Genomic DNA, 13402 nt, shown 5'->3' on the forward strand with positions numbered 1-13402 from the left:
TGTCCTGTTATGGCCACGGGATGTCGCTTTCTTCTAAGCACAGGTTCAATGTGAATCACGTGACCAGTCATCCACAACTGGGTAGGCTTTATGCAAATGAGTTCTGCGTACACAGGATTTTTACTACTGGAACCCGGACGCTCCGAGCACAGCGAGAGTCTCACTAGACAACAGAGGACGCACAGATTCCGCTCTGGACATTATACCAAGACCCGGTTGGATGTGCAATATGACTTTTGAAGATACCAGTGGAGATAATTCATCAGAAAGGTTAGCTTTGCGTTGAACTCTGCATTTTCCTTTAATTTAATTCTGTTTTTAATACGAATTTAGAAACTTTTTGTTAGAATTATTGGTTTGCAGATATAATTGCACACTGCCCTTTGTGACCGACATTCAGCCCTATTATATTGAGCCGTCTCGCGGTTCTTGCATTTGTATCACACATGCAACGTTACATCACGAGCTGGCATTCACATATCACGTGAACGGCGTTAGATGGACAATTGGGGCATCAAATCTTAAACTAACAGCCTCTCTGATCATGCGCGTTCTGTTAAACTTTTGTTTCTTTAGAATGGACTCGGTGGCTACAGCGTTAGAGGAGGTCCTGAGCTCTGCATTGCCTCAGGGTTGCATCACTGTCGGAGTTTATGAAGCAGCAAAGTCACTCAATGTGTAAGTTGATAGTAAGCTCGCTACTGCCGCACTATGAAAAACTAGCTGGGATGAGCATGAAGTAGTAATGTTTGCTTTATCTTTTTCCTCATTGCTTTTAGGGATCCAGACAATGTGGTGTTGTGTCTACTGGCCACAGATGATGAGGAGGATGTGGCTCTGCAGATTCACTTTACCTTGATACAGGCATTCTGCTGCGAGAATGACATCAACATCCTGCGTGTGAGCAACATGAGGCGTCTGGCAGAGATACTCGGCGGAGTGAAGCCTGGAGGAGAGCCAATGGACTTACACTGTGTTCTAGTTACTGTAAGTACTGTTACTCACGTCCGTGTAGTTTAAACCTTGGGAATATTGCTCATTTCCTTTTGAGCAATCAAATGTACCTGGGGTTTATTGCTTCTCGTTTCTGCTGTCAGCACTTAGGAGTTGGCATCAGTTATGCAATCTGAATTATTATTTGCACGTTTCATAAAAGAACAGATGGTAACCGCTTTGCTCTTTCCTGTGCAGAATCCGCAGTCATCCCCGTGGAAGGACCCTGCACTGAGCAAGTTGAACAGATTCTGCAGAGACTGCCGGTGTTTGGATCAGTGGGTGCCTGTTATCAACCTTCCTGACCGATGAAGCTGCTTGGAATATAAATGTATTGTGTGCAATGGGGAAAAAGTAACTGCCTAAGGCCTGTGTTAATGTCTGTGTTGGACTTGATTGGAAAGCGCCCCAGAGAGAGAGAAGTGGAGAGGGAGCGACGGGAGAGTTAGGAGAAGGAAGGGGGGAAAAAAAGAGCACAAGCGTTCCAACAAATTTACCAGGTCAGGGTGAACTTGTGGGCCAAGGAAGAGTGACTCAGCTGTCTGGGTTCCCGGATTTTAACGTATGACTGCGCCTTTCTCTGCCGAGAAAGAATAATTTTCGAGGAAACTGAATCATGTGAGCCTGGAGCACACGTGGTGCCGAGCACAGGCGCATGGACTGGGGGAAAAGCCGACAGAGTGTCTCAGCTGACAAGACTCCAGGAACTGGACCACAACAGAGTGGATCAGTCAGCTGTCAGCTTGAAAAACTCCTCATGAAAATTTGACCAAATTGACTCAGCATTTCTTCAAGAGAACATTTACTTAATCTTATTTAAAAACTTGTCACTTTGATAACTCTGATAACTCAAAAGGGAAAGTTTTCACAGTTTATTATTATTATTATTATTATTATTATGGACAATACAATGTTTGTCCGGTAACTTGTTGTTATGTTATTAATTTAATAAGTTATATTTATTGTGCATAGTTGAAAAGATTGTGCCTTGAAAATTTGAATAAAATAACATTTAAAAACAGTTCTCAGATGGGTTTTGCTTTACCTTTTCAGCAACTACTCCATCCGTGCACTTTTAGAAAATCATGCATGAATTTCCTGACATTTGGAGTTTGCTGTTACATGTCACAAGGGAAGTGACTCGTTTATTTATTTACTTGACATATGCTTTCGCTTTTCTTTTCTTTTGCATTTCAGCATAAAGCCAACCTGTTTAGGAGGGTGTACAACAAAGACAGAAGTGGAGTAGCTAACGTGTTTTCGGTAATCCACACGGTCTGAGAAGGAACTAGAGTTGTGCACCTCATCTGGGCTTTGTTTCCCAGCTTGAGGGGGAAAAAAAATCTAGCCTGTGGCAGAAAAATGGACAACTACAAGTCTTTTCAGACCAGATTAGCTGGCTTTGAAATGTGCTGCAGGCATTAATTTCTTGAAATAAAGTTTACTGCTGCATGGGAACCCTAGTAAACGTTGACCTTTTGCACATCTTGGAGATCTTATTACACAGAGGGGTGGAGAATTCCCATTGTAGTCAAATCTAAGTGGGATGGGGCTCATTGTGACAGCTCCTTCTTCACACCCCTCTGCATTCACGCAATCAGTGCTAAATTTACTGCTGAGAGAATTAAAAATAGCAGTGAGGCATGAAAAAAAAAATGTTGAAGACCCCTTTCAGGCTGTAAAAAGAGAAAACCAGAACTTATGGTGCTTGCACAGAGTTAGAAAGGACAAAGGTTTCCACACAGAGCGTCACGAGACAAAGGATGCATGAGTCAGGGCTATTCAGCTCTATTGCTAGAGCTGTACAGTACTTTAGCTTTATGCCTAAAAATAGCCACATGAATAGAGGCATACCCTCTGACCACTGACAATAATAGTTCTTGTAATTAACATGCAGTGTACGCACAGAGACTGACCCACTGAAGAGATGTCAGTTTGCAGGCAGGGATATCACAAAGACAACATTCCTGTCAAGCGGAGGGCTAACAGATGGGGAGGGAAAACTGGGTCAAAAAGGGACTGGAAGACTGAGGAGGATTGTGGGGTATGACAGAAGCTACACGGTCTGTGGTTGTCTTAAACTGACTGCAATAAACAAGAAAATTTTGCAAATCTGAAACTGTATAGAGGTCTGTACATGTAAATAACGTTAACCTTGATAGAATTTTTAGATCTGAAGGGGTTTTTTAGGTTGTTAAACAATATCAGAAATAGTAGAGTCTGATCTGTATGACATGACACCTCCTGAAAATCAGTTTGATCACTGAAAGGCCTTCCTGACACTGAGGGAGGAGCTTCTAAAAGTAGGTGAGATACTGGAGATAGTGGATTATTGGCTTATCCCAGGGCTTCTTCATTACCAGGTAACACTATCACTATAAATGATGCTGCTACAAAAGCCAGCCATGTAAGTCATCTGACTCGAGTGGGGATTACATGAATGTGGGCCAACAAATATGGCCTGACCTGATTGTGGATGTAACATCGCACCTGAGAAGACTGAGACAGGAGATAAAAGGGTGCTCACAGAAGTAGGGATTATTGCATAACATGGTACTCATGGCTTACGGGCATGTAAACAACTTTGCTGAGAAATTAGAACAATCAAAAATGTTTGGGTCTTTGACCTGATTCACTCATCCACTTGTCTAAACATTGTGACTTGTGATTCAGACAAAGGAGTAATATTCATGTTGTTACAATAAGACATTTTCTATATAATTACAGTGGTGGGCGTGCATATAAAACATGCTCAAACTCTCAATTAATGAGGTCAGCAACCCCTCATAGCCAAAAGCTCAAGCTCCAAATTGCTTTAGATGCTCGATATCAGGACATTTTTCTGCTCTCGGCTCTACATAATGTCAGTGAGAGTGGATATCCCTACTATGAATTTCTTAATGTCAGGAACACAGTTACAGCTACAACCACAGCTGTTCAAACCCTGCTGTTTACAAGGGGCAGCCAATCAGAAGATAGCTTGCTTAAAAGGTAGGACAGTTTGTTTTAGATGTTGGATTCACTTAAGATCTGCACCAATGCTCAGTCTAAGACAAATAAGGATCATCATGAACTTTAAATGATGAAAACCTACTATTGTAAAGTCCAATATCAAACATATGGAGCCGAAAAATGAACACAGTAGACCCTCCATTTGATTATATAAATGATGATTCATGCAATGAAAATGTCTAAAACAGGCTTATGTAAATTTAGTTGAATAATTTAACTTGTTTTCCATATTTATTTGCATTGAATATATGCAACAACAGGCAAAGGTTTGAATATGACAGTAAGCTGTTATTGACCACGTGTGAGAAACCACAGACTTATCAATAAAAACATAAATCCATACAGACTGATCAAAATCAACCAAATGTATCGTTAACAAAGCAACACGTAACACTTTTTAATCCCAAACATTGAAATCATGAAACAAAATAGAAAGTCAAATGTTAAGGTTTGACTGAAACCTGAAAAGAACATTTACAAGCAAGCACACTCTGGTACATGGGCACAGTGTTACAAGCCTTTAGTAAGATATACCCCATATATCTCTTAATTCACCTAAAGAATCTTATAATTCACAGTTTTAGACAACAGCACTTATGTGACTTAAAGGTAGTCAAGAGGTTAAAGTAGGATTAACTTCATTATTAAGGCCCTGGCTGGTAAAATTACAAAAGTAGTTGCTCATGTTTTAGCAAGAGTATAGCTCACAAATGACATAAAGTTACAGCTATGTCAACATGATATAATCAAAGGAAGTTTGAGCTGTAAACATGAAATGTTTCAAACTCATAACAGTCATTTGGTGTTCATTGGTTTCACAGTGCCTGAAGTGTACAAACAAGAAGCCTCAGGTCTGCAGACAGAAGCAGCGAAACTAGATCTGATGAGTCTGATTACTGTAAATATTTTTCTTCTACAGTAACGGCTTCATGGCAAGGTTAAGGTTTACTCCATTTAAGAGTGTCATCCTCCAAGTACCTGCATCGTAAGACTTACAGATATCATGTTCGTGTTCTTTTATCGCTCTCCGCTGAATACAACCAAAGTTGCAAAAACAGCAAGCTTACAGCAAAATTAAGCATCAGTTCATCCTGAAATATTGGCACTGCACTGTACAAGTGCACCACATCATTTTTTGAAATGTCTAAAAAAATCAAAATCTGAATTATATTTGAACAAACTCTTTGCATCTCTGGAAAGGTTATACAAGGTTAGATATAAGAGACACGTATGATCGAGTAATCCCTATGATCTAAAAGCTCAGCCTTCAGACTGCTCTAAGCCCAGCTTCAGGCAGTCCCCCCCTCTCTTGGGCAATAAGGTATGGTGCAGAAGCCCCACCTACTTGTGAGAGGCAGCCAATCAGATTAAACGTGACATAAGAGGAGGGGAATAGGAAGTAAAGTAGAAGGCACAAAAACTAAGGAATATTTTAAATTGTAAAATCATATAAAACTACTGTAGTAGAGTCTAAGGATAAAATGCGGAGCTGGAAATGATCATAATGGGTCTCCTTTGATGATTTTAGACCATTTCTTCTGAGTCAAAATGCGTGACAATAAAAAGTACATCAGTGGTTATGGACCTCCCTTTCTGTTTATCCCGGAAATGCAGGTCCATTAGAGTTTGGACAGTTAACTCATCTGACAGGATATCATTATCTTGTTAATCGTCTCATTCTGAACAGAATAAAAACCGTTTCCTGATGAAAGCAAGAAGTGAAAACCCAAAGCCTAAATCTGATTAGACCAATGACTTGAAGGGGGCTTGTTTATACGTGCTGTCATAATTACAGTCATCAACTCTCCCAACTCTCAGCTCCTTTCAGGCTGAGGTCTGTGGCCTTCCAGATCCTGTCAGATTACAGTGCAGACAAACAAAAGCCAACACTTTTAATCATCTTTGTTAGAGCCGCAGCTTTGATCAGAGGCAACGGCTTCAGCCTTCTGCCCGTTCTTTGGTGTCACAGCTATTTGACTAAAAGGCAGAGAGGACTACATTCCTTATCAAACTCAAGCAGGCATGTGAAAAAGTTAAGGGGTATACTGGCCTTAAGGCAAGTTGTGAGCAGAGCTTTTACACATAGGATTTAGCATCAAAAGCAAGAGTTCAGGTGTTTCCCTACAAAACTGTGCAAGGCTTCTTGTCCTTGAAAGGGTTTTCTGAAGCAGGGATACCCATTAGCAGCGGGTCATTCTTGGCGTGCTCTCCACAGTAGCGCATCAGCTCCGATGAAGCCTTGGACACCTGCAAAGAAATCAGTAAATACACCAATCTCCTAAAAAAAAAAAAAAAAAAAAAAAAAAAAAGTGGAACAGTCATAGTGGTGTGAATGTGACTGCAGACATACCTTTATCCTCTCAATGCTGGCTTCTATCCTCAGCTGCTGCACCGTCCGTCTGGCCTGAACTATGCTACTGGAGCTCTGCATTTTTGATGACATTGCAGTTTTTAGACAGCTGTGCTTAAACCTGTGTAAGACAAAATATGATCCTTACTGAATTCTTGTTAATTAGTGTAGAGATGCATCTGGTATTTAGATAAAGGAAACCAAATAAACCACAGTCTAATTAATTTGTTGATATGCTGACTGGCAACAAGATGTTCCTGCGGGAGATTAAAGAAGTGACACAAAGGCCAAGCTGCTGCTAAAAATACATGTGAGGCTATAACAGCAACAAAACAGAATCTAAGTTGATGAACATAGACTTGATGCTATTAGTATATAGAGACGAATGAGCTTAGCATCAAGTCAAATTGCAGTTATTTGGCTTAAAAGCGGTTTTCGATACCTCCCATGTCCCAGCTGCACATTACCTTTCTGCTAAGGTTACTGCATTTAAATGCAATATTAAGTTACAAAATTAAATGTTGAAAAAAATATTGTTTTAAAATGATACCAATAAGAGGAAAGATGTGAAATAGAGCTATAAAAGTTGAAACGGAGCAAGAAGGAATCTGGCTCGGACTAAAACAAAAGAACACAAAAAAGTCTCTTCTGCCAAAAAATGAATGCTGATGTACTAAGTGGGAAGTGCAATTTTATTTCACGACCCAACGACAAATCATTGTGGCATGATTTGTCATACCTGACATCAATTGGCTTGATTTTCCTCCACCTGCCATAAGATTCTCCCAGGAAAGTAAAAATCCAATCAAATGACAGATCACTTATTGACACTACACGAGGTGGTTCTAGACAAAACATCAAGGACCAATGGCTTTAAGCATCTTTGAGATACAGTCTATATCACTGTGTATGTCTGCATAAAAATGTTGCAACAATCTATGTAATACATGAAATATTTCAGTTATTGGCAAGCACTCACTAACAAAAAAGGGCTATAAGAAAAAATACAAAGCTGCATGTTTACACATTAGAGGTTTTATGCATGATGTCCTTAGATATAAGAAATCAAGTTACTAAAATGTGGAAGCTGAAACAAACTATAACTGTGCAACTTCTCAGAAGTGGCAGTTGACCTAATCCTGAATTCATTCAATATGCGTAAAAGCTGTGACCCAACCCAGTTTCACAATTCCCACTTCCAGGATACATTGGTTTGCTTTTACCGACTCATTACGTCATTGCTCGTAGGGGAGGCGACACGCTGGCCATTTTTTACATTTAACTTTAGCCAACTGTCAGGCAGAATTCAAAGGGGAAGCAGTCTTTGAACAAAACCTCGTGTTTCCTTTCTGTTTTCTCCACTAAAAGCAATTTCCTTTAAAAACCAGAAACAGTCTCTAACGCAAGAGTAACACAATGTCTTGTATTCAAAGTTAGAGTAAAACACAGTAAATGCACTGTTGAGCAATTTTATTGAGAACTTAAACTGTGCATAGCAATTGTTCAGCTGATAATTTGCAGCTTTTGTTCCTGGAACACATTAAGAAAACACAGCAGAGAGCAGCTCTGTGGGACTGACAAAAATAACCTTTGGCATGTGGTGCAGTAAATGTTAGCTCTGTGCTCTGGTGCAGGATATTACGGAGGAGGGGAACACGCTGAAACGGAAGGGAGATGAAACATGGGCAACTGCAGAACTGACTACAGAAAAAAAGACAAGACCATACATCTCTCTAACCCCCCCCCCCTCACCCACCCACTCCTTTCCGCTTCCTCCACAGGAAGCAGTATCGCCTGTTACCCTCCAAAGTATAAATGATTAAATATGGGGTGGAGGTGCTAAAAATAGAAGCTACAGACATGGGATAATAACCTAGGATAGAGAAAGTGTAGCTGTTATTGCTGGAGTGCAAGGCTTTTGCAAGGCAGTTGTCAAGGTAGCTTTCCTGAAAACCTGCATGCTGACATTAAAACCAAAAGCACGATTGCACATATTTACTGTCAGGCTCGTGTACAACATTCTGGACCTGTGTACTCATTGTACAAAGGAAGTTACCACTTCATGTCATGCATCTCTCGTCAACACAGCTGTGCTGGCCAGGCAGGAGTGGACTCTGAAAAAGGTTAGAGCTGCGTCACAGCAGGGTTAGTAACTACCCACTAACGTCTGCACGGACACTGTGTGACGCTGGCTGTTACTATCAAGCCCTGAGACCAGAAACATAAAAGCGCTGGGTAACAGTGACTGTTTACACTGATCTAAACATTAGATTTTTGAGATGGAAGTGTAGAGACCTTTCATCTTGCAACACAAGTCACAGACTAAAAAACATCTAAGGTATTTAGGGCATCCATACCTATGCTGGTATGGCTGTGTAAGTTTACTTGCAGCTTGCATGTTTAATGTTAGTATAGCAAAGGGCACTATGCCCTAAAAAACTGTGACCCCCTGTTGCATATTATTCCCGATACAAACTGCCATAATAAGTACACTTTAGAGTCCAAAAAACTCTTTCCCAACTAAGCAGCTTATCCTTCTAAATATTGCAATCCTGCTTAGCACATTTTATGCCTAAATGAAAAGGAATGCTGCACAAACATGCTACAGCTAGCATGAGTAACCTGTTTGGAATTTCAAATATTATAGCAGATATACTGATCCAAAAGAAAACTTCTATAGGTGTACTACTTTGCTCATATAAAACTGGGTCAAGGGAATTAAAGAATTTAATAGATAAACAAATTCAGTAATGGAATTGCTGTCAATTAGACGCATAATTAAGAAGATCCACTTAAGATTGCACTAGTTGTATGACAGCTTTGAAAGTGAAGCAGATTGGTGGCTTTCAGGTTGTTTAGGTGAAGCAACTTTTAGCTATTGTTCCCTCACTGGCTATGCCTTAAACCATTAGGCAAGAAAGCAAGTAAACCTGGCTATGCCTCACATTTCCAGCAGACCAGGTGTGTCTACCCTGGAGCCGAGTACCTAAACTTAATCGAAACCCTGACCAAAAACAAGCCACACTCCATTCTTCAGAGAGATGCTCCACCCTGCATTTTTCTGGAGAATGATACATACTGCAGCAGGACAATGAATCCAAACACACCTCAAAGCTTTGAGGGCCTACTTGAACACCAAAGTAGACCAAGGAGTGTGGACTGCTACCTGACCTCAACCTCAAAGAGCATTTGTGGGGGCACTTCAAAGACAAGTATTCCTGGCATCTCAAGAAGTTCAGTGGAACACTGTCAGATCATGCCAGTTTGTGTTCACGCTGTTATTAAAATACAAAGAGTGAAATAAAAACATTCTGAAATAAATGTACTTTTTTTCTAGAGATTCAGCTTCTCACTTAAACTATTAGGCAAGAAAGAAAGCAGAACTTATTTATACAGCACATTTCATTCTAGGTGGATTCACAATGTGCTGCACAAAGCACGAGCTACCACAGAGGCTGCAGGCACAAACCTAGTCAGATAATATGACACTAAGTCAACAGACTGACGTGAGCAAGTGAATAAATAAAATAACTAAGAATATACCCATAAGATCCATAACACTTCACCACTTTTGACTGATGTCCCAGAATAAGCAGGCAATGAAGAAGAAAAAAAGTATTAGGGGTTTAGTTCTAAAACAAGCAAAAGCCAATACAATGACCTCAGTACAGGTGCTAAGTGGTCATATTTCCTGTAGAGGAGCTGAAATTAGGATGTTTACCTGATAATCCTTTGAGCTGCACATCCAGAAGTAAAAGCATGGACAATTCTTCCTGCACATTAAACAGATAAAAGGTTTAAAACCTTTGTGCTATTTCCCGATTTATCAAATTGCTTGATTTATTTTGGCTCTGCTGCTGATTTGTGAAAAGATTTGTAACCTATACCACTTTCTATAGAAGGCTGTAAAAAGTTCATAAGAAAAACAAAGTGAAATTATTTGCAATAAAAAATAAGTTCCAGGTTACAAAAAAACAAAACAAACAAAAAAAAAAAACTCATGAGAACAGCTAAATAGTAGCTGCTGGGAGGTGCTCGTCCACCAGTCACAGAGACGTGGAGACCGCAGGGACCAGATGTGGCATACTGTCTTCAGCAGCCAGACTGAAAGAGGTGAATGGGTTTACAGATCCTTCCAGCAGGATTGGTTCATCACACACAGACTCTGCTGTGCAACTTCGTTCAAAGGAACTGTCTGATACAGGGAGGTCCCTCTCCTGAAATGAGCTGGATTCCAAGTAATCCCTTATTATAAGTCAAGGCAGTGACTAGTGTTACAGTAACCCTGCTGCTTCTGAGGGATCAAAATAAACTAATTACTTCTAAATTTCATGCATGTCAATAATGTGACTTTTGTTGTAGGTTCTCCTTAAGATTCTGACCGTACTAAAGCTATTTGAATAAAATGAGTATTTTTATATTTCTTGAAGAAGAAAAAAACTCCCATTCTTTTCCCGTAATATGTATGTACTGTAGTGAGGCAAACCGGACTGGTTTATAGCATGCATACTCAAATACAAGAAACGTTTAACCTGGATTTGCCCCAAAGTCAAAAAACATAAACAAGCTCATTTGCCCCGAATGAGCTTGTTTATGTTTTATACTTCTTGAAAAACATGAAGTATTCCTGAGTTAAAACCACCACTGCACTATATGCAGATAGTTCCTACTGCAAGGAACACTAGAAATTTTATTTTTGAAATAAGACCTCAATTAAACAAATGCGTGGTTTAAAAAAAAAGAAAAAGAAAAAAAAAGTGCACTCATTCCAGTAAAACAAACATAAACAAGTAGTGAACTTTTATCACTGCGGGTGTGTGATTCCAAGTGCGGCAGAGTCTTTAAGATCCTGCTAGCCAAAAGAATGTCTGAAATGTCTTCAGCTGTGTTGCGCCTGTCTGCATCTAGCGTGTGTGCTTATGTGTGGCAAATGTAAACATGTGGCATACTGAAAGGATTGATGAAAACATATTTGAAGTTTTACAGCGGAGGGCTTACTTTGATGTGGCTTCAGGGCTTTTGCACAGGTGGGCCCTCACAGTGCCAGCACAGAGGTCCTGCAGAGTTTATGACAGCAGCTTTTGCCCTTTGGTGTGTAATAGTGCACACAGATCTGCTGCCTGACCAAATACTCTAATGACCTACTGACATATCATATGCCCATATGTGTACTGAAATACTCCTTAGCTGTTATTATCATTTCTTTGGTCCATACAGGCTCCTCCCTAACCCTAACAAGCTCAAAGCGGGAGTGATTGCTACAAAAATTTGCAAAACTCATTATGGAAAGCTCAAACTATTCCCGTTTCCATCCGTGACTAGCAAGAGTTCAAGAATTGGCTGTTGGTGCTGCAAATTCTTCATTTTTTAAAATTATGTTCTGTGTTTAACCTTTCTGAGACAATTCTTTTTTTTCTTTTTTTTTTTTTCAAGAGTGAAATGGTCAAGAGGGTGGAAAAAGATAGGCACATGCAAACATACAACTGAACAAATTAATTTTCGGTGCAACATTCAAAAGCATGGGTACCGTTTTCTTGATGCTTTACAAATGCCCCACTGCATGCTTCTCATGCTCTCTTTTTTTTTTTTTGGCATGTTCCAGTTCCAAAGCCTCACTTGGCATCTCCCTGTCTCACCTACAGTGGCTCCAAGACCCACAGTTTGAGAAGTGAACTTGTTATTTAACTGACATTTTGGTCTGTTTTCTGGTTTTTGACGTGCAAACCTTAGGCTAATTAGAGATTTATTGCGCGTTATATCGATACACCTCGTTCTCATTCCCCAGGCACCATTTAGTGGTATTTTATTAAATTTGTGACTCATTTAGGTACAAAGTGTCCTGTCCTGTGGCACTGGGTAATGGCAGGTTGGGTTACTGAAGTGGCTTTCATTTCCAAACAGAGTTACTGTGAAGTGAGCAATTTTAAGCTTTTTTTTTTTTTTTAAAAACACGATTTATGAGAGTAACCACAAAAGTAAAAGTAAAAAGCTAGTGAGAACAAAAAGTAACAGAAAACCAAACTGTAAGAGTTCCCAAGGTGATGCACTTCCACCTGCATGTGTGCCCAACCTGCAGTGTCTCCATGCCTCCATGCTTTGAGAAGCACTGCAATAGAATACTGAAGCCTGTTATTTAGCTGGCTTACAGCCCACTTGCTGGTCTTTGATTTGCATGTTTCAGGCTAATTACAGCTCTAGATTTTTATGCATCAATTCAGCTCATTCTCATCCCCAGGCTTTTAGTTCTGTTTTACTAAATAAGCTCACATGGCTCATTTAGGAACAAGGTGTCCTTTAGCTTCCGGACCCTTACGCACTGGGTGATGACATTAGTGATATGTGGGTGTAACGGAAAACTCCTACAAGCAAGGTTACTATTGTGAGAGGGCATATTTCAACTTGAAAAACAGTATTTTCCTAACCCTAATCGACAGGAAAAGGACCTTGAAAAATAAAGCAAATCAGCAAGTGGAGAAAACAAACAAAGTGCAAGCAGGACACGGACCAGGGTATTCATCCTGATAACAGGGTTTGGGTTAGAACTGACGCATTGCCTGTCAACAGTGTGGCAGTGTCATGAAAAAGCACTCCCCCCTTCTTGATTTCTTTTTTTAATATTCATCACACTTACAGATGATCAACAAATAACAACAATAGACAAAGATAACCGGAATAAAAACAAAATGCATTTTTTACATGATGATTCAATTCAGAGTTAAGTCATTATTTAACAATAATTAACCATATTGTTTGGAAAGCTGAGCTCAATTTCAATAGAGACACAGGTGTAATTATTTCAAATACTGTTGAATCAAGAAATCACTTAATCTGAACCTGTCTGATAATATGAAGTAAGCTAAAAGATCTATAAACGCAACACATCATACCACGATCTAAAGAACAAATGAGAAACAATGTTATTTATATCTATTAGTCTGGAAAGACTAATAGCCAGATTGCAAGCCGTTATCCACAAATGGCAAAAACTGGGATCAGTGGTGAAGACCAAGGAGCTGGTGGTGGACTTCAGAAGGGGTCAGCACAGAG

The 13402-nt window shown here is 39.8% G+C and overlaps 2 protein-coding genes across 4 annotated transcripts in view; one reads left to right on the forward strand and one right to left on the reverse strand.

The window, feature by feature from the left end:
* The first annotated feature begins 130 nt into the window (after window positions 1-130).
* Window positions 131-2014, forward strand: gadd45ab (growth arrest and DNA-damage-inducible, alpha, b). The gene is made up of 4 exons (XM_005919832.3): window positions 131-270; window positions 577-678; window positions 780-987; window positions 1192-2014. Exons 1-4 carry the CDS (start codon window positions 221-223, stop codon window positions 1303-1305), a joined length of 474 nt encoding a protein of 157 aa, XP_005919894.1. The 5' UTR covers window positions 131-220; the 3' UTR covers window positions 1306-2014.
* Window positions 2015-4217: 2203 nt separating this feature from the next.
* Window positions 4218-13402, reverse strand: part of gng12b (guanine nucleotide binding protein (G protein), gamma 12b) — a 29517-nt gene continuing 20332 nt past the window's right edge. For 2 of the 3 annotated variants that reach the window (XM_005919829.3, XM_005919828.3), the window contains 2 exons: window positions 6356-6476; window positions 4218-6252 (listed from right to left, as the gene is read on the reverse strand). In XM_005919829.3, the coding sequence (XP_005919891.1) occupies window positions 6127-6252; window positions 6356-6448 (219 nt within the window). In that variant the 5' untranslated portion in view covers window positions 6449-6476 and the 3' untranslated portion in view covers window positions 4218-6126. Of the gene's footprint in view, window positions 6253-6355; window positions 6477-10076; window positions 13389-13402 lie in introns of those variants that run through there. The other variant, XM_005919830.3, reaches the window with a different exon arrangement.

Source organism: Haplochromis burtoni, unplaced genomic scaffold (assembly GCF_018398535.1).
Source record: "Haplochromis burtoni strain Fernald_Lab_line unplaced genomic scaffold, NCSU_Asbu1 Contig_13, whole genome shotgun sequence".
NCBI lineage: Eukaryota > Metazoa > Chordata > Actinopteri > Cichliformes > Cichlidae > Haplochromis > Haplochromis burtoni.

Bases quoted from the DNA above. Each gene is read 5' to 3' on its own strand.
- gadd45ab (XM_005919832.3), top strand. From the start codon at position 221: ATGTGCAATATGACTTTTGAAGATACCAGTGGAGATAATTCATCAGAA. The intron at 679-779 runs GTAAGTTGATAG...CATTGCTTTTAG, and splicing joins GCAGCAAAGTCACTCAATGT to GGATCCAGACAATGTGGTGT. The intron at 988-1,191 runs GTAAGTACTGTT...TTTCCTGTGCAG, and splicing joins TACACTGTGTTCTAGTTACT to AATCCGCAGTCATCCCCGTG.